The sequence below is a fragment of the Bubalus kerabau genome, chromosome 3 (genome assembly GCF_029407905.1).
Source record: "Bubalus kerabau isolate K-KA32 ecotype Philippines breed swamp buffalo chromosome 3, PCC_UOA_SB_1v2, whole genome shotgun sequence".
NCBI lineage: Eukaryota > Metazoa > Chordata > Mammalia > Artiodactyla > Bovidae > Bubalus > Bubalus kerabau.
In genome coordinates, this window is record NC_073626.1 from 161,409,546 (window position 1) to 161,430,596 (window position 21,051).

The 21,051-nt window shown below is 47.5% G+C and overlaps 1 protein-coding gene across 1 annotated transcript; it reads right to left on the reverse strand.

Annotated features, from left to right (window-relative positions):
* Positions 1-3,065: 3,065 nt before the first annotated feature.
* DNPEP (aspartyl aminopeptidase) lies at positions 3,066-16,031 on the reverse strand. The gene is made up of 15 exons (XM_055573547.1): positions 15,900-16,031; positions 15,206-15,299; positions 15,031-15,119; positions 14,822-14,935; positions 14,526-14,651; positions 14,175-14,305; positions 13,814-13,889; positions 13,598-13,705; positions 12,465-12,542; positions 11,453-11,536; positions 10,586-10,746; positions 10,143-10,182; positions 9,917-10,018; positions 3,569-3,736; positions 3,066-3,203 (listed from the first exon to the last, which is right to left on the reverse strand). Exons 1-15 carry the CDS (start codon positions 15,903-15,905, stop codon positions 3,153-3,155), a joined length of 1,428 nt encoding a protein of 475 aa, XP_055429522.1. The 5' UTR covers positions 15,906-16,031; the 3' UTR covers positions 3,066-3,152.
* Positions 16,032-21,051: the final 5,020 nt, after the last annotated feature.

Below are 21,051 nucleotides of genomic sequence, written 5' to 3' on the forward strand. Positions count from 1 at the left end.
GTATATATCTGTGAAAATTCATTGAATTGTATACTTTTCAAAAAAATTGTATACTTTAAATGAGTATAGTTTCTTGTGTGTAAATTATACCACAATAAAGTTGAAAAATATTTTAAAAATCAATAGCTTCTACTAGCTACACACTGGGTGACAATATCTTTGATGCACAAACCCAACAAAGGACTTGGATTCTATACAGGAATATACATTCAGAATTTAAGTTCTGAGTGTACATCTGTATATTCAATATATGAATCAGTAAGAATAGGACAAACAAGCCAATGTAAATGGCCAAAATATTTGAACAGCAACTTCACATGAAGTTATCTGAACAGCCAGTGAAAACGTGCTCAACATTACTTACCAGGAAAACGCAAACTAAAATCCAATCAGTTACTACTACACACTTAACAGAATGGCTAAAATTAAAGAGACTGACAATATCAAGTGTTGGTGAGGGTGTAGAGCAACTGGAATTTTCCTGGTGGGTGTGTAAAAAACCACTTTGTAAAATAGTTTAGAAGTTTCTTATAAAACAAGCATACACCTATCCTATAACCTGTAATTCTATTCCTAGGTATATATCTGAGAGTAATGAGTATTTGTCCACAAATATACTTGCCTGGAAAATCCCACGGATGGAGGAGTCTGGTAGGCTGCAGTCCATGGGGTCGTGAAGAGTCGGACACGACTGAGCGACTTCACTTTCACTTTTCACTTTCATGCACTGGAGAAGGAAATGGCAACCCACTCCAGTATTCTTGCCTGGAGAATCCCAGGGACGGGGGAGCCTGGTGGGCTGCCGTCTATGGGGTCGCCCAGAGTCGGACACGACTGAAGCGACTTAGCAGCAGCATACTTGCATAAGAATGTTCACAAGAGCTTTCTTCATCATAGCCAAACACTGGAAGCAATTCAAATACCATCAATAGGAAAATGAAGAAAGAAACCATGGTATATGGTATATTTTGCTGAATATGGTATATTATTATTCAGCAAAATATGGTATATATAAAATATTCAGCAAAAAAAAGGACTACTTCCACATGCAACCACATAGATAAATCTCAAAAATATTACACTAATCAAATCTTGTTAATCAAAAGCCGAAATCGTTAATCAAAAGCCAGACAAGTTAAAAAAGAAATCTGAGAATTTGGACAAAGAGAGTATGGTTTCATATATGAAATTTGTGGAATTCGAAAACTGACAAATCCATAGGGTTTTGTCAACCTTCTGTATCCTTTTGTTTTAGCTGTGTCTCTTGTAAACAGCTATAATTTTTTGAGTCTGACAATCTTTGTATTTTGACTAAAATAGTCTACTTGTTTTTTTAAATAAGAACTTTGAGATATGATACAATTAGTCAATTTATTAATGTTTTAAGTAGAGATACTGGGTTCCAGTCGACCTTCTTAAATGCTTTCTACTGCTTCTTTTTTCATTTCTCCTTTTGAATTTAAAAAAATTTTCCCCACATTTTTAGTATAAAAATGTTCAAACATACAAAATTTGAAAAAAAAAAAAAAAGTACAATGAACACCCCCAATCTCTCCACTTAGAGTCAATGCTTTTTAACTTAGAGCCAACCTATTTTACTATTTGATAGCACACACACATATACATAATATGGTTTTGCTGAACCATCTGAAGCGAAGTTGCAGAATAGACCGATTATTTTTTATTATCCCATTTTCCTCACACAATTAGTTTGAAGTCGCATTTGTTTCCTCAGGCTGCTGTAACAAAGTACCATGAACTGGTTGGCTTAACACAATGGAAATTTGGTCTCTTACAGTCTGGAGGCTTGGGAGTCTGAAATCCAGGTGTTGGCAGGGCCATGCTCCCTCTGAAACCTGTAGGGGAATCCTTCCTTGCCTCTTCCTAGTTTCCTGTGGTTTGCTGGTCATCTCTGACATGCCTTGGCTTGTACCTGCAACACTCTGCTCCTCCACTTTCACATGGCACTCTTGCGGTCTCCTCATCTCTTTCACTCTATGCATCTCTGTGTGTCCAAATTTCCCCTTTTTATAAGGACACAGTCCTGTTGGATGAGGGACCCCTATAATGACCTCATCTTAACTTCATCATCAGCAGGACCCTTTTCCCAAATAACATTGCATCGATAGATCCTGGGGGCTTAGGATTTCAGCATCTTTCAGGGGACAATCCAACCCCTAATAGAAGCTACGGACTCAAACTCTATTTTAGTGTCTTTCCTAAAAACTACAATATAAATCCTTGACTTCAAAGGATAGTATTGAACTGATTCCTTCACTCTCCTCCTGAACATAGCAAGATACTTAAGTTTAAACACACTTAAGCACACTTTAACATGTTTCTCTCTCCTGAGTTTTATGCTATTGTGGTTATACAGTTTAATCATATGTATTTTAAATCCTACAGGCATTATTATTTTATGCATCTTACTGTTTTTTAAAACCTAAATGGTTGTATTTATATACAAATTAATTTTTGCATTGGTAACCAAAAAGTTGGAAAGACACCAGTTAGCACAATTATTTTGATAGAAGAGTTTACAAGCAGACTTGTGGACTTTTCCTATTTTGATTTTTTTCAGTGATAATCGTTTCTTGGTCATATGTTAACAATCAAGTAACAGCAGTAGCTGCTAAGTGAAGGATGATGAAGGGCAAAGCTGAAGCCCAGACTCTGTCCCTCTCCTGGCAGTGCCTGGGAGGGGTGGGAAAGGGATGGGTGCAAAGGGGAACAGCCTGAACCGCCCAGGGAGGCTCTGGGGGCATCTAATGCTGAGCACTCAGACCTGAGGGCCAGGCTGGGCTCCCAAACTATTCTGGGAATGGAAGGACTGGGGATGGGAGAAGATGTGACCTTCCCATTGTGAACTCACCCACCTCTTCACTTAGGCATGAGCTTAAGAAAAAAGAAAAACAGACTTGAAATCCAGTCTCCATGAGCTCTCCCAGGATCTGCGGCCTCCTCTACCTGTACCCTGACTTCCCCGCCTGTTCTGCTCTCAGAGGTTTAAGCCAGGCCCGAACCCCCGACCCCACCAACCTCCAAATAAGTACAACGGAATGAGCTTGAGTGAAAAATCCACTTTAATAATCCAGCTTCAGCTCAGCTGAGAACTTCCCCTCTCACGTGTGAGAGAAGTCTCTCCAGAGGTCTCAGTCTACCAGGAGGCTACGGCTCAGAGAAGGGAACAGCTCAAAGAAGCCCTAAAAGAGAAGGCGACATGGGATTTGTGGTTAGTGGAGACCAGGTTGGGGGTGCCCCACCGCTCACTGTCCACCAACACAGCCCAGCAAGAGAGGAAGGCGTAGTTGCTTCGCCCACAGTTGACTGCTGTCAGTCTTCTCATCCCCAATCTCCTCTCCAACCTTTCATTATCCTCTGGGGGCTGATGAGGGCCCCTGAGCTTTGAGAAGAAGGGGGACCCTACTTTCCCTACATGGTAGCACTAAGACAACCAGCCCCATGCATGGGCCGCTCACTTGGTGATGGTGCCCCAGGACTGATCTGGGTACCAGATGGGGAGGGAGCCTGGCTCCCACGGTGACAGAGGGGGAGGGTTCAGAGTCACCTTAAAGAGAGTGATGGTCTGGAGTACTCCTGTGGTGCAGGCTGTCTCCCGGATGGAATGCATGGCCAGCTGGGGGCTGCCTAAATCCAGCACCCGCAGACCTAGCCGAGAAGCCAAGATAGGTCCAATGGTGGTACCGCAGGGCGAGTCATTCCGGACCATGAGATCCTGCGGAGAGGAAGAGCCGTTCATGAGCAACATGTAACACCTGTTTCTTAAGACCCAGGAGGAAGTCACCTTAGAACTGAGGGGCTGAAAGGAGTCTGGTACAACGTCCACTCCGACCTCCCCGAAGAGTGGACGTGACCGGTGTAAAGTCACAAGGCAGGCCCGAAGGACAGGATATTCTGAACTGGTCCCATTCTCTCCATCTGCACTACCAACAGCTCGGTTCTGGCTACCTCATACTGCCTTTCACACAATCCATTCCCCACGCAGTGGGCAGGGGGACTGGAAATATATATGTACCCTTTATGTCCCCTTGCTTCATAACATGCACCCCCCACCCCACCCACACACAAAGAAAAGTCACTTAGTAATCTTAGGGAGAGATCTGACAGAATGTGGTCCACTGGAGAAGGGAATGGCAAACCACTTCAGTATTCTTGCCTTGAGAACCCCATGAACAGTATGAAAAGGCAAAATGATAGGATACTGAAAGAGGAACTCCCCAGGTCGGTAGGTGCTCAATATGCTACTGGAGATCAGTGGAGAAATAACTCCAGAAAGAATGAAGGGATGGAGCCAAAGCAAAAACAATACCCAGCTGTGGATGTGACTGGTGATAGAAGCAAGGTCCGATGCTGTAAAGAGTAATATTGCATAGGAACCTGGAATGTCAGGTCCATGAATCAAGACAAATTGGAAGTGGTCAAACAAGAGATGGCAAGAGTGAATGTCAACATTCTAGGAATCAGCGAACTGAAATGGACTGGAATGGGTAAATTTAACTCAGATGACCATTATATCTACTACTGAGGGCAGGAATCCCTCAGAAGAAATGGAGTGGCCATCATGGTCAACAAAAAAGTCCGAAATACAGTACTTGGATGCAATCTCAAAAATGACAGAATGATCTCTGTTCGTTTCCAAGGCAAACCATTCAATATCACAGTAATCCAAGTCTATGCCCCAACCAGTAACGCTGAAGAAGCTGAAGTTGAACGGTTCTATGAAGACCTACAAGACCTTTTAGAACTAACACCCAAAAAAGATGTTCGTTTCATTATAGGGGACTGGAATGCAAAAGTAGGAAGTCCAGAAACACCTGGAGTAACAGGCAAATTTGGCCTTGGAATACGAAATGAAGCAGGGCAAAGACTAATAGAGTTTTGCCAAGAAAATGCACTGGTCATAACAAACACCCTCTTCCAACAACACAAGAGAAGACTCTATACATGGACATCACCAGATGGTCAACACTGAAATCAGATTGATTATATTCTTTGCAGCCAAAGATGGAGAAGCTCTATACGGTCAGCAAAAACAAGACCAGGAGCTGACTGTGGCTCAGACCATGAACTCCTTATTGCCAAATTCAGACTGAAATTGAAGAAAGTAGGGAAAACCACTAGACCATTCAGGTATGACCTAAATCAAATCCCTTATGATTATACAGTGGAAGTGAGAAATAGATTTAAGGGCCTAGATTTGATAGATAGAGTGCCTGATGAACTATGGAATGAGGTTCGTGACATTGTACAGGAGACAGGGATCAAGACCATCCCCATGGAAAAGAAATTCAAAAAAGCAAAATGGCTGTCTGGGGAGGCCTTACAAATAGCTGTGAAAAGAAGAGAAGTGAAAAGCAAAGGAGAAAAGGAAAGATATAAACATCTGAACGCAGAGTTCCAAAGAATAGCAAGAAGAGATAAGAAAGCCTTCTTTAGCGATCAATGCAAAGAAATAGAGGAAAACAACAGAATGGGAAAGACTAGGGATCTCTTCAAGAAAATCAGAGATACCAAAGGAACATTTCATGCAAAGATGAGCTCGATAAAGGACAGAAATGGTATGGACCTAACAGAAGCAGAAGATATTAAGAAGAGATGGCAAGAATACACAGAAGAACTGTACAAAAAAGATCTTCATGACCCAGATAATCACGATGGTGTGATCACTGACCTAGAGTCAGACACTCTGGAATGTGAAGTCAAGTGGGCCTTAGAAAGCATCACTACGAACAAAGCTAGTGGAGGTGATGGAATTCCAGTTGAGCTGTTCCAAATCCTGAAAGATGATGCTGTGAAAGTGCTGCACTCAATATGCCAGCACATTTGGAAAACTCAGCAGTGGCCACAGGACTGGAAAAGGTCAGTTTTCATTCCAATCCCAAAGAAAGGCAATGCCAAAGAATGCTCAAACTACTGCACAATTGCACTCATCTCACACGCTAGTAAAGTAATGCTCAAAATTCTTCAAGCCAGGCTTCAGCAATATGTGAACTGTGAACTTCCAGATATTCAAGCTGGTTTTAGAAAAGGCAGAGATCAAATTGCCAACATCCGCTGGATCATGGAAAAAGCAAGAGAGTTCCAGAAAAGCATCTATTTCTGCTTTATTGACTATGCCAAAGCCTTTGACTGTGTGGATCACAATAAACTGTGGAAAATTCTGAAAGAGATGGGAATACCAGAGCACCTGATCTGCCGCTTGAGAAATTTGTATGCAGGTCAGGAAGCAACAGTTAGAACGGGACATGGAACAACAGACTGGTTCCAAATAGGAAAAGGAGTTCGTTAAGGCTGTATATTGTCACCCTGTTTAATTTATATGCAGAGTACATCATGAAAAACGCTAGACTGGAAGAAACACAAGCTGGAATCAAGATTGCAGGGAGAAATATCAATAACCTCAGATATGCAGATGACACCACCCTTATGGCAGAAAGCAAAGAGGAACTAAAAAGCCTCCTGATGAAAGTGAAAGTGGAGAGTGAAAAAGTTGGCTTAAAGCTCAATATTCAGAAAACGAAGATCATGGCATCCGGTCCCATCACTTCATGGGAAATAGATGGGGAAACAGTGGAAACAATGTCAGACTTTATTTTTCTGGGCTCAAAAATCACTAGATGGTGACTGAAGCCATGAAATTAAAAGACGCTTACTCCTTGGAAGGAAAGTTAAAACCAACCTAGATAGCATATTCAAAAGCAGAGACATTACTTTGCCAACAAAGGTTCGTCTAGTCAAGGCTATGGTTTTTCCTGTGGTCATGTATGGATGTGAGAGTTGGACTGTGAATAAGGCTGAGCACTGAAGAATTGATGCTTTTGAACCGTGGTGTTGGAGAAGACTCTTGAAGAGTCCCTTGGACTCTTCTGCAAGGAGATCCAACCAGTCCATTCTGAAGGAGATCAGCCCTGGGATTTCTTTGGAAGGAATGATGCTAAAGCTGAAACTCTAGTACTTTGGCCACCTCATGCGAAGAGTTGACTCACTGGAAAAGACTCTGATGCTGGGAGGGATTGGGGGCAGGAGGAGAAGGGGACGACAGAGGATGCAATGGCTGGATGGCATCACTGACTCGATGGACGTGAGTCTGAGTGAACTCCGGGAGTTGGTGATGGACAGGGAGGCCTGGCGTGCTGCAATTCATGGGGTCGCAAAGAGTCGGACATGACTGAGTGACTGATCTGATCTGATCTGAATCTTAGTGGTTTTAAAAATATAGCTATGGGAAGTTTTAAACTACTTGATTTGTATTCTGGTAAACAAAAGTAAATATATGATGGTAAACATACCATCATAATAACGATGGTAGACATCAAGATTTTCCACATAAAAGAAAATTACAAAACCAAGTAAAGTAAGTAGTAACTGTTCTTTTTTAAAAAATGAGAATCGCAGTATTAACTCACGATTTTTAAAATATGTACATTTTTTCCTATGTCCTTAGAAATGACCTCAAAGCATTCCCCCCCCCCACCGCCCCCACAATAATAAAGAACACTCATGATGCTAGACAAGCCTCTGACATCAATTTCCATCAAAAGCCACCAAGTCTGGGGAGAGAAATGAGCAAGATGAGCCTGAAATTTCCTCTTGGGCCAAAAAGCAAGACAACTACCCAGAGTCATGACAGAGAACACAGGAGTTATGTGGAAAGGACTCCCGCTGGTCAAAGTCAGGACAATTTGAGCGTGGAATGACACAACTATGTGGACCAGATCCACCTGAACCAGTGGAAATCTATCATTCTCAATTTACAATGACCATCAAAAAGGGAGGCAGCCATTAAAACACTTCACCTTGAAAACTGGTTATTAAAGGGAACAGTAAGTATTTGTCCTGACTTTTCAGGAGCAACCATACTTCACAATAATCAAATGGCCCTACTGGATGGGAGAAAGTTCTACTTCACAGAAGAATGATAGCTAATAAATATAAAAGGAATAAAAAAAATGGAGGGGGGCATTTCTTCAGTAAACACTGATGAAATTATGGACTTAGGCAAGGATTATCAATTGGTGTTAAAACTCAGCACTTGTGTGATTGATGGGAAGCTCATCACTTGTACAGGTTACTGTCCGGTCAAAGGAGAAATACCTCCACGCAGCGGAGGGACTGAGGGCAGCCCTCCCAGCGTGGTGATCAACCTTATTATCACTACAGGTGAATCACCCAGATAGTATGTGGGTGATGCAACGTGAAGGACACACCTCTCACGATGTCTTCTGGCCAAAAAGGTTTAACCTGAATCCATCATGCCTTTAGATATGAATTCTAGATTGCAGGAAATACACGGGCTAGAGGCTTAAACTCAATAACACCATGAGGAAGCAACCAGGAAAATCCAAAAAGGAAGGAGACATCACATGGGATGATGAGCCTGGTTTCTTCAATAAGTCAATGTTATTTAAAAAAAGAAAAACAACAAAAAAAGTAGGTGGGGTAGCTGTGCTAGATAAACAGCCAGATATAACACATGGTCCTGGACTGGAAACCAAAGTGGGACAGACTGTAAAGAATGTTTTGGGGATAACTGAAAATGATCTGTGTATGAAATGAGACATAAATTTATGGAAACTAAAATTTTCTGAAGTAGAAAGATGGAGAATACTGAGTGAAAAGAGGAAACAGAAGATATATCCAAGATAATTTCATTTTTTTTTAACAAAACGTGTGTTAAGTATATACATAGAAAAAAATCTGGAAGAGTACGTACAAATCTCTTGGGATTAATGTTTTATTTTCTCATTTCCATTTATATTTTCTAAAGCACACATGTCCTGCTTCTGCTGTAAGCTGTTAAAGAGAAATCCCCCAATGTACTCCTACTGCCTTAGCAAAAGATCCAAACACCCTTCCTGCCTAGGAGGCCCAGCAAGACTGGCTCCTCCCTCTCATGCTCTCAGCTCTGGCTGCTCCTAATGGACCAAGATCACTCCTGCCCACTGGGGGCTTTTGCCTTGGGGCTTCCCTGGTGGCTCAGACAGTAAAAAATTTGCCTGCAATGCAGGAGACTCGGGTTCAATCCCTGGGTCAGAAAGATCCCCTGGAGAAGGAAATGGCAAGCCACTCCAGTATTCTTGCCTAGAGAATTCCATGGACAGCGGAGCCTAGCTATAGTCCATGGGGTCACAAAGACTCAGACACGACTGAGTGACTAATTCTCATCCTTAGGCAGGGATGCTATTTACTCATAGCAGCCTCATTCTTAATGCTTAGGTCTCAGCTCAAATGTCACCTCCTCAGAGAGGCCTTACTGAGAATGGAACAACTCAGTTCTACAATGTGAGGTGGGGGAAGCTATACGGGTAGAGCGAGCCCTAGGCTGGAGTTCAGGATGTCTAGTCCTAACTTATTAGGACCTCCCTGCTATGTCTATCACCGGACCATCTGGGCTCCAGCCCTTGAAACATATATTATTCTAACATAGATCTTAATCATTGCATATTTTTCCCTCCCTCCCTCTCTCTCTGACTAGATGGACCATTGCCAAAGCAAGAATGACAATGAGTTCCAGGTTTTCTGGCCCTAAACTTATCTTATGGAAGCCCCCAGGGCATGTAAGAGAGACACAGGGGAGCTGGAGGTGCTGGGTGGGAAAGCGGTAGGACTAACTCTCTATGTGCCACGAGGACACTGCATCTTTAACCCCATTTTCCAGGAGTGGAAACAAAATCAAGGGAAATCATGAGACGAGTCCAGGGTCACAGGACTAGCATCCCGTCAGAACCAGAACTGTTCTTGGCTCTGAGAACAGTTCCTGGCTCTGGTGGGGGTATATCCAACCCCACCGCTCCTCACTCAACTAGGACCCTCCTCCACTACAGACTGTCTACCAGACCCTCCTTACTGGGGGACCATCTGCCTGTGCCCCCCACCCCACCTTCACCACCCTCACCTGCAGGGGCACCCCGACACTGCTGGCCACCTCTCGGATCAGGGCCTCTGAAACCGCATTTGAGGCATAGCGTTGCTTGCTGTTCACCTTGATCACAGGGCCCTGGGGAGAGGGAAACCAGGAGTTGAGAGGGAGGCAGAGATGCCTGACAGGTCCAGAGGGAACAGGACGGGGCCTGGAAACAGCCAGGCCTCCAGACACCAGAGGACAAGCAGGAGCGCCTCACCTTGTGGAATAAGGGCCTGTGGTTCTCCTCATGCTTGTCCCTGTAAGAGACGGAGAAGGGCCAGGGATGGGCAACAGCAGCTATCAACACGCACCACTCGCTCACAGCAGACATCGCTAATACGGCATTCTTTCCCACCCAGCCTGCAGGACCTCAGAGTCAAGCTAAACACAGGGCTCCAGGGAGTCTCTTGCAAACTGGGGGTGGGGCGTGCAGAAGTAAGTCTGTAGACAGAGCCTCTTTGGATGGGTTAGGCATGACGTGACTTTGACCAAGTCAGGTTACAGAGCAGTCAAAAGGAAATCCCCACGGAACCTCCTGGCAGAATGAGGAGGAAGGGGAAGGGGAGAGGCGGAGCCCCAGGCCCAGGGCTGAGCCTGAAGGCAGGCCACGCTCCAGTCTCCAGCTGTGTGAGGCCTGTGTGCCCGGTGCAGGAGACTCACAGGTAGTTGGGGTGCACGGCATGGGCCATGTCTGCGCTGATCATGTAGGACTTGGGGATGGCTTCCTCGAAGGCCGTCAGGTGCTGGGGCGAAGCCGAGATCCGCCGCAGCACCAGCTCCGTCAGCAGTGACTGTGCGCCCTGTGCGCTCTCTGACCCCACCTGGTGACAACAGAGGCCCGGCTCTGGGGGTCTGGTCTAGGGGGCTGGAGCTGGAGGCCAGGAAGAGGGGCCCACTGCCCAGACTGGCTCAGAACCCCCACTGAATCAGTGGGTGGGAATGTGGACTGTTATCAGCCACTTCCCCAACCCTATACCACCGAAAAGCAGATGGTGAGCTGGAGCCACCGTCTAATGCTTGGCCATCTCCAGGGGAGAAAGAACTGTCCAATCCACTTCCATTCCTGGCTGCCTTCCTTCTCCCGACCATCTGGGGTTCAGCCCAGGTGCCCCAACTCCCTGATCAATCTTCTTTCGTGCATGTGACAGGAGCTGCTAACCCTGACGTGTGAGGTTACAGGAAGCTGTGTAGCTGTGTAGGCGTCTCAGCTGGCACCCTAACCCAAGCAGCCCAACCCAGGCAGGGTGAGGACCCAGCCTGCGCCGGGCCCTGGGGCTGCTAGTGTGAAAGGGCAGAGTCCCTGTCCTCCAGGAACTCACCACGTGGCACCCAGAGACATGGGAGTTGTCGTCACACTAGGAGCAGGTACAAGCTGAGCCAGAGGGCACACCGAGAGCTGAGCAAGCACAGGCAGTGTCTGGCTCATCCCTGGAGCCTCCAGAAGAGCCCTGGCCCGTGGCAGCTGCTGGACACCACTGGCTGCACAAGACTCCCCGGAGGAGACCCTCCCCAGAGCTCCCCAAGCACCTCTTCATTGTCGTAGAGGGCGATCATGCGCACGTGGGGATCCGCGGCCAGGGAGGCAGGGGCTGAGCAGGAATCAATCAAGGCCTGTTGGGAGAGCGGGCAAAAGCATCATCCTCCCCACTCGTCCTTCCATAACTCAGCCCACCAACACCTGGGAGGCTCACTTGCTCGCCTCCCACCATCAAGGCCTGAGTGAAGTGGGCTCCAGCGGTCACCGGTCTGCATCTCTCAGGGCGCTGCCGGGTGGGAGGACATGTGGGGGGCCTTTTCAATGAGATGGGGGAAAAGCTCCCTCTCCTCCCTCACATGCCTTCCCACACAAAAGGCAGGAGGGTGTGTAAGACGGAGTGGAAGGGCTGAGAATCCTAGCAAGTCAAAAGGACCAGACAGGTCATGTAAACTAGTTGGTCTCGGCAACGACACTGAGGGCCAAAGAGGTGACTGTGACTCCCTTGAGGTGATGCGACTGGCTGGCTGGCAGTGCAAGTGGCTATGAGTCCCAGGTCTGGCTCTGGTCTCAGTTACAGCCCAAAGCCTGTCTCTGAGAACAGGACGGGGTGCAAAGGGGAGAACAGAAAGGAAGAGGAAGAGCAGGGGTGAGAGGTGAGGAGAAGGGGGAAGTGACCAGAGTAGAAAGAAGGTGGGGAATATCAATGCAACCACCCAATGAGATGCCAAGGCTCAAAGGCGGCTGGGTGGGCTTAAGCCAGGGCTTGGGGGGGAAAGGCTAAAGGGAGGGGAAGATACTGCTATACAGGATGCTAGGGTCTTTCCTTTAAAGCAGAGCTTAACTTGGAAGCAGGACAAGTCTCTGTGAGGCCCTGAACAACCCTTCTGTCGACCTCATCCCTCCAGCCCAGCCAGTGCAAAGATGGGGCCCAGAGGAGCAACACTGAGGCTGCAGCATTTAGGCCTCTCCCCATGGTCCACCCGCATCAGGGGTCTTCTCATGACCCATAGGACTCAAGGCGGTCCTCCCGCGCAGTGCTCCTGGGAGTGCCCCGCTCCTCACCTGCAGGGCACAGAAGCAGCTGTGCAGGTTGTCCAGCCGAGGGGCAAAGATGAACTCCTCATAGGCACCACCCAGGACCTAGAAAGACAGGACAGTCATCCTGATCTTCATCCCCTTCCCAGGACTCAGCCTCTTCTCCCTGCTCCCTAGAAGCTGTGCTTGAATACATCTCCTTGGTTTCTTGCCCAACCTCTCCCAGCCTCTGGCCTAGAGCACTCAGCCCTCTTTGCTGAGCTGAAAGGAGGATGGAGAAGGGCCAGGCCGGAGCTGAGGGACAGGAGGGTTCAGGCCTGCGGTTCCTGACCAGTTCCTATGGGACAGGACAAGGGAGAGGCCAAACAAGAAAAGGAGAACGCCAAGGAACTAAACAGAGGAGACTAGGCGAGAAATAGAAGCTGAGCACATGTCAAACATGGGCGAGCATCCAAAGACATGGCCATCTCCTACGGTCAGCAACTGGGAGAGATACAAGGACAGGCTCCGGGAAGGGGGGTGGTGCCCGTCCAGGCCTCCCGTCCTCAGAGGTTTGGAGCCAGCACAGGTCAAAGTGGACAGGGACCCCAGTAGCAGAAACTCCTCTGGAAGTTGTGGAAAGCTTATGCCCCTACCCCAAACAGCCCGAGTAGGCAGACCTGGCGTGGGAAACCTGCTGTTTTCGAGAACCATTGCATGGAAGCAGAGCGGGGTGGTCTCTACTGGGAAAACAGTAGAGTGAAAGTGAAAGTGAAAGCTACTCAGTCGTGTCGACTCTTTGCAACCCCATGGACTATACAGTCCATGGAATTCTCCAGGCCAGAATACTGAAGTGGGTAGCCATTCCCTTCTCCTGGGGATCTTCCCAACCTAGGGATCAAACCCAGGTCTCCCGCATTACAGGCAGATTCTTTACCAGCTGAGCCACAGGGAAGCCCAAAAATACTGGAGTGGGTAGCTGATCCCTTCTCCAGCACATTTCCCTGACCCAGGAATCGAACTGGGGTCTCCTGCATTGCAGGCAGACTCTTAACCAACTGAGCTATGAGGGAAAACAGGGATGAGTATAATCGAAGGACTGGCAGAGGTGATGAGCGCTTCAGGGGGAGACATGCTCACGCTGGCTGGGATCCCAGGGTCCCCACCCATGAGTTCCTCACCGCTGGCTGAGTGTCGGCAAGACATAGTTCCATCTCCAAGATGTCCTCGGGGCTCAGCCCCAGATGGGCGCAGAGAAGGGACGTGAGAACCGAGTGGTGCCGCTCATCCTGCAGGGCAGAGGGTGCTGAGAGGAGGGCTCACTCCCCACTCTCTCCCTTCTCTGGAACCAGTCTCTTCCCCCCCTGCGCCCCTCCCCACGAGCAGATGGCTCTTACTGTAGCATTGAGGGGGCCTGGCTCAGGAGTCCCCTTCTCCAGCTCCTCCTGGATGGATGTGGCAAGAATGGGGACCCTGCGGGGAGACATGTGAGGGGGACGTGGGGGGAGGGCTGGAGGGCACAGCAGGTGGGACACCCTGCATCAGGACCCTGCGCTGCCCCGGTCCCTCAATTCCCAGCTCCCTCTCAGCAAAGCAGAGCTCTCAGGGCCCCTGGACATCCGCTGGGTCCCTGGGGTAGAACTTGACCATGGCCACCGTTAGGGAGTGCTCTCCCAGACCCCAGCAGGCACCCCCCCACCATCACCCATGCCACACCCTCCCCAGCTCCAGGCCACCACCACCTTCACCCCGTCTCACAAGTGCATCTCCATGTTGGGCCCAAAGTTCTCATTGACATTTCTCTGCAGGTGGATGGCCAGGTGCGGGATGCGAAGAATGGGCCTGTCCACGTGCACCAGCCGCTGTTCCAGCCGGCCTGAGGTAGGGCACTGTGGCCAAACAGGCAGGGTCAGCCCAGGCTGGGGGGCCCTGCGTCTGCAGCTGGTTAAATCCCCTACTTCACCCAGACTAACCAAGGTGGTCCTCTGACCCGGGCTGCCCCTTCCCCCCTTCCCTGGGGAGCTCTCTGCAGGTTCCCTGAAGGGAGGTGACAGTCATTCTTCAGGCAGCTGAAGCTCAGGGCCTCCCAGATCCAACCCCAGGCCCCACCTTGACAATGACACGTCCAGCCAAGGTCAGGTCACGGTCAAACCAGGTGCTCCAGATCCCACCACCGTAGGTCTCCACACCAACCTGCTGGAAGCCCACCTGGCTGCGGCGAGAGCGCCGTTTCACCTGAGTGGGACAGTGGGGAACAAGAATTCAGAAAAGGCCAGGCGGCATGATTTGGCACCGAGAGGACGGGTAGTGTGACACAGAAGGGCCCCAAGAGTGGAGGAAGGAGCTGACAAGTCTCTGCACAACCCCTGATGCCTCCCCTCTCCCCGGCACCCCCTCTTCCTTACCCGGAGGCAGGGACTGTCCGTGTGGGCCCCAATGAGGCTGAAACCATTGCCGGGAACGTACTGGCCCCCCACAGCAAATGCGATGATGGTGGAGGAGTTCCTGGTCAGGAAGTACTGGGGTCGGGGTTTAGAGCTGGATTAGCCAGAGCACAGGACTTAGAGCCCCAGCCCAGGTTCCTACCTTTCCGCCCCCACCCCACCCCCAGTACCTTGCTCTCCGGCTTGATATCCCAGCTCTCGGTCTCCTTGAGTTCATGGAAGCCGGCCTGGAGGAGGCGGCTGCGGCACTCGGCCACCGCTGTAGGGAAAGAACCCTCTCACAGTTGATCGAAGCCGGGAGGAGGCACATCGGCTCCCTACCCGCCCCCTGCCCTGGTCACTCACCGTGGAAAGGAGAGGGGCTCCGGTTGACGAACTTGAGCAGTTCCCGGGCCGCGGCCTGCACCGCCTCTTTGCGGGCCCTGCCGCTCATGGCCACCTAGGGGACGGGGGGTCGGGGGGCGCTCATACGCTTACGAGGTCTAGGACCCCTGACCCATCTCGGCTCGGGAACCTCTCCAGCCAATCCCCACCGAGTGACGGCTCGCAGGCTCAGACCTCGGCTTCCGCCCCTTTCCCCACACCAAAAGACGCAGAAGGCCGGGCTCCAACCCACCGGACAGTATCACAACCCTCCCGCTGCGCTCCGGGACCAGCCGGTCCCAGACGGCCCGCCCCCTAATCCGAGTTTCAGTCCGGCCCCATCAAGTCCATCCCCACGTGACCGACTAGCTGGAAATCCCGGTCAGTTCCCAAACTCTGAGCTCGCAATCAGAGGCCCCTAACTCTGAGCCGGCCCTTACACCAGGTGCGTGACCCCACCCCAGAACCAAAGCCCTGTCCCCTAGGGAGCACCCCACCTGGGTCTCACCCCTGAACAACCCGGGAAGGTAAAGTCACTTGGGATCAGACTTTCGGTTTCGTTTAAGGTCGAGGGGAGCCCCCCACGTCAGCAAGCGCGCTGCTGAGCTTGGACCCGAGCAGGCACTTGGGCGGGTCTAGGATCGAAGTTCGTCCGGGACGAACAGAGGCCACCTACCTGCATGGCCTTACGTGTGGGCCTGCGTCCGGGTGCCCGGCCCCTGCGCACAGCCCGCCCGGACTCCCGCCGCTATAGCCCCGCTCCGCCCTCCGCCCCTTCTACGGGGGTGGCGGACGCCCTCTGCCGACCCGGAGGTGCTAGGACAGCCTGGAACCGCCGGCCCGATTCTTTGACCCCCAACCCCCAAGTTAGGGAGTCCAGGAGAAAACGCCTCCGCCAGCTCACCTGGTCACCTGGGTGTTGTACAAAGTGCTCTCTCTCCCCACAGGCACTCTGGTGATAATAAAAGCAACATGGTTAATGTTTATGGAGGGTTGACGATAAGTTTTAGCTTTATAATAAAGCTTAATGCGCTAGGTAGTTTAATCTTCATTGCCCTTTCAACTTTATATCTTTACCGTCCCTGGTCAGCGAACTAGATCTCGAAAGCAGCTGTGAAGGGGAAAAAAAAAAAAGGACAGAAAAAGACAAACTCCATATATTCTTGTAGGCAATTCCAATATTCCTATGTCAAGAGTGTTAAGTAGCAATTTTTAAAACCCAGGAACACATTTGGTCATAATGGCCATCATTTTAAAATCTACAATCAATGCTGCAGAGGGTGTGGAGAAAAGGGAATCCCCTTACACTGTTGGCGGGAATGTAAATTGGTCTATCCACTAGGGAGAACAGTATGGAGGTTCCTTAGAAAACTAAAAGTAGAGCTAACATACGGTATATGCCCAGCAATCCCACTCCTGGCCATATATCTGGAGAAAGTCATATTTCAAAAGATACATGGGACTTCCCTGGTGCTTCTGTGGTTAACCAGACTCCACCTTCCAGTGCAGTGGATGTGGTTTTGATCCATGGTCGGAAACTAAGATCCCACATGTTGCAGACAACTAAGCCTGCGCCACTACTCAGCAACAAAAAGATTCCACATGCCGCAACTAGGACCCGGCACAGCCAAATCAGTATTTTTAAAAAAGAGAGAGAGAGAAAAGATACATGCATCCCAATGTTCACTGCAGCCCTATTTCCAATAGCTGGGACATGGATGCTACCTAAATGTGCATCGATGGATAAAGAAGATGTGGTACATATATACAATGGAATATTACCCAGTCATAAAAAAAGCAATAATATAATGCCATTTGCAATGAGAAGGATGGACCCAGAGACTGTCATACTTAGTGAGGTAAGACAAAGAAAGACAAATATATGATATCACTTATATGTGGAATCTAAAAATATGCTACAAATCAACTTATTTACAAAACAGAACTATGGTCACAAATGTAGAAAACAAACTTATGGTTCCCAAGGAGGAAGGAGGGGAGGGATAAGATCAGAGATTGGGATTGACATATAAACACTGCTGCTGCTGCTACTGCTAAGTCCCATCAGTCGTGTCCGACTCTGTGCGACCCCATAGACGGAAGCCTACCAGGCTCCTCTGTCCCTGGGATTCTCCAGGCAAGAACACTGGAGTGGGTTGCCATTTCCTCCTCCAATGCATGAAAGTGAAAAATGAAAGTGAAGTCGCTCAGTCGTGTCCGACTCTTAGCAACCCCATGGACTGTAGCCTACCAGGCTCCTCTGTCCATGGGATTTTCCAGGCAAGAGTACTGGAGTGGGGTGCCATTGCCTTCTCCAATATAAACACTACTGTATATAAAATAGATAATAAGCACCTACTGTATAGCACAGGGAACTCTACTCAGTACTCTGTAATGATCTATATGGGAAAAGAATCTTAAAAAGGAGTGTATATATGTATATGTATAACTGATTCACTTTGCTGTACAGCAGAAAGTAACACAACATTATAAACTATACTCCAATTTTTACTGGAGTATAGTTAACATTAAAAAAAAAAAAAAACAAAAAAAACCCCAGGTCGTTGCCTAGCCATTGATTCTGATCAGGACTCTTGATGGTCCCTAGGTTCAACACAGGGGCCAATTACCAGGGGTGTTATAAACATTCCAGGGATTACAGGTTGATGGAGCAATCTGCTGTTTATGTACTGGAGTAGGAATGTCAATGGCAACCCACTCCAGTATTCTTGCCTGGAGAATCCCAGGGACGGGAGCCTGGTGGGCTGCCGTCTGTGGGGTCGCACAGAGTCGGACACGACTGATGTGACTTAGCAGTAGCAGTAGCAGGAATGTCAAGGGAGTGAGGAGTAGTTGGAAAGATCCTGCGGCCCTCAATTCAAAGGAATAGATATTGCAATGTCGTATTAAGGAATATGAGCTTCCCTGGTAGCTCAGCTGTTAAAGAATCCACCTGCAATGCAGGAGATTGTGGTTCAATTCCTGGGTCAGGAAGATCCTCTAGAGAAGGGATCGGCTACCCACTCCAGTATTCTTGGGCTTCCCAGGTAGCTCAGCTGGTAAAGAATCCACCTGCAGTGCAGGAGACCATGGTTCAATTCCTGGGTTGGGAAGATTCCCCTGGAGCAGGGCATGGCAACCCACTCCAGTATTCTTGCCTGGAGAATCCCCATGGGCAGAGGAGGCTGGCGGGCTACAGTCCATGGGGTTGCAAAGAGTCGGACCCAACAGAGTGACTAAGCACATTCAGGAATATACACACTAGGTGATGGGTTAAATTCATGGCGTTCCCTCATCGTTCCCTGGAATGCCATTATGTATAAAAATTCACTGCTGAGTGGGACATGAAGAGAACATTCTTGCTCTCTGAGGAGCCAGAGGCTGGCTACTGGTGGAGGAACACATTCAAGGACAGTGACAAGAGCAAAAACAGGGATGCAAACAGGGTAAGGGAGGGAGACTCAGCTCAACTCTTTAATGTTCTGATCACAAAGAAGAGTACTTGTTCACAGCAATTGCAAATCAATTGTACTTGAATAAAAAATAAATAAATGAAACAATTCAAATAAAAAGTAAAATGTATCATGTTTTTAAAAAAATACACGTTAATGTGAGCAATTCAAATATCAATAAAATGCAAAACTTAAAAAGTGAAAGTAAATGTTTGAAAAATTGAACATCCAGTCTTAATAAAAACAAAACCAGGGAATTCCCTAGCGGTCCAATGGTTAGGACTCCACACTTTCACTGCCAAGAGTGCAGGTTCAAGTGCAGCCAAAAAAAAAAAAAGAACCACCAAAAAACCAAACAAAAAACAAAACCAAAATCCTCTTAAGAAACGAGAAGAGAAAGGATAAAGGCTGTTTTCCAGAAATCTAGAGCAGACATTGTGGGGAGATACAAAGTATCCCTGTTCAAATCAGAAGCTGATGAGCTGTTATCACTGGTAATCAATGTGGATCCAAAGTCAGAGCCAGTGCCAGAAAATGATTTTATATGTAAAAGCATAATCTGTCCCTATTTGTGGGTTATATGATTACCAAGGGCTTCCCTTGTGACTCAGCTTGTAAAGAATCCGTCTGCAACACGGGAGGATCTTGCTTTGATCCCTGGGTCGGGAAGATCCCCTGGAGAAGGGAATGGCTACCCACTCCAGTGTTCTGGCCTGGAGAATTCCGTGGACTATATGGGGTTGCAAAAGTTGGACAGGACTGAGCAACTTCCACTTTCACTTTCGTAATTACCAAGACAATAAACTGACGAGCTGTTAGAACTGGAAGAAGGGGTGGCCTGATTTGAAAAATCATCGGCTTTCTTGTACAATAATCAAACAGAAAATATAATCATAAAAAGGTTATTTACCAGAACAAGAGAAACTGTTAAATTACTAGGAATGAGCATCTGTGTGACCCAATCTCAAGTAGCCAGGGAAATGCATGTTAAAAGTGAGACAGCATTTTTGATTTGTCAGATTAGCAAAAATGAAAAAGATTGGTAATATCAAATGCAGGAGAAAGCCTGGGGTCATGTATGTCTTTCTACCCAATTCTGTGGTATAAACACTCCCTATGGCTAATTCTAGACTGCCAACATGAACTGAAAGTGGAATTGAGAAGGAATTTGGAAAAGCAAACCATTGTGTAGATTTCTACCAAACAGATGCAAATAGACACAAATAACCTCAGGAACATAGATTTGTAGTAAAATAATTAAGAAAGTGATGATTTTTGAGTATTTATAACCGTTACTTCAATATAATTTATTTGGTTGTAAGTTTATATAATTTCATTTTTAATGATTGCTGTGTTTAACAATAGGATCACAAAATTCCTAGAAATTTGACAGTCAGTTCTTATGAGCTGGTCCAAGCTGACTCTAACACACCACTTCACCCATACTCTACACCTCTGTTCTGCAAGGTGTGATTGGTTGACCTGGGAATTTTTCAGAAATTCAGAATCTCAGGGCTTACCCCAGATCTACCAAATCAGAGCTGCATGTTAAGGAGATCCCTAAATGATTTGTATTCACATTAAAGTTTGAGACAAAATGTTTCAGAGTACCTTGTGGCACTAAGAAATGATGTGAGGTCAATCTTGATGTATTATGATAGGAAAAAGTAACAAATATACTGTTGAGGGAGGAAAAGAGCAATTTTCAGAATAATGTTTATAGGACAAGAATATTTTGGTAAAACTCACACAATGAGCTAAATTTCTATATTTTATATAAATATGTATGTAAATTCATGGCAATGTGTTTGGAAGGAGAGTGGCCATTTCTGGATAAGGAAATGGCATTGGGTGTGAAGTGAAGAGTCAAGAAGGGACCTCATCTATCCAAAAAATGTCTCTGAGAATCAGTCTTGCCTTCAGCCTCCTCAAGAAAATCTTCCCCACCAGTCCTTATCTGGCGTTTACAATGCTACCATTTATTATTTATCTTTTTGGTTGAACAACTATTTAAGTGCAAATGCCTATGTGTTAACACAGTAATCTGTTAACACATTTCAGTGTGAGTTGATTTGATATGTGTGTCCTTTCTGATCAGTTTATGAGAGATGGTTCCTAAGTAGTAATTTGTCACATAATACATTTGAGATAGAGAAGACCAAAGCAATGCTGTAGGGAGAAGGCATTTAGAGTGAGAGAGTGTGTGTGTGTGTGTGTGTGTGTGTGTGTGTGTGTCCTGCCCTGTCTGCTAAAATGGGTACAGTGAGAAGCTACATCAGAAGATCTTGATTTCCTGATGCTAAAACAGTCCTGGGTACCTCATAGCGGGTAGATATCTCGGTTGTTTAACTAAGTAAATAATTCACTTCTGGGTCT

Bases quoted from the DNA above. Each gene is read 5' to 3' on its own strand.
- DNPEP (XM_055573547.1), bottom strand. The intron at 13,706-13,813 runs GTAAGAGCCATC...TCTGCCCTGCAG, and splicing joins CAGGCCCCCTCAATGCTACA to GATGAGCGGCACCACTCGGT. The intron at 10,019-10,142 runs GTGAGGCGCTCC...CCCTCTCCCCAG, and splicing joins ACAGGCCCTTATTCCACAAG to GGCCCTGTGATCAAGGTGAA.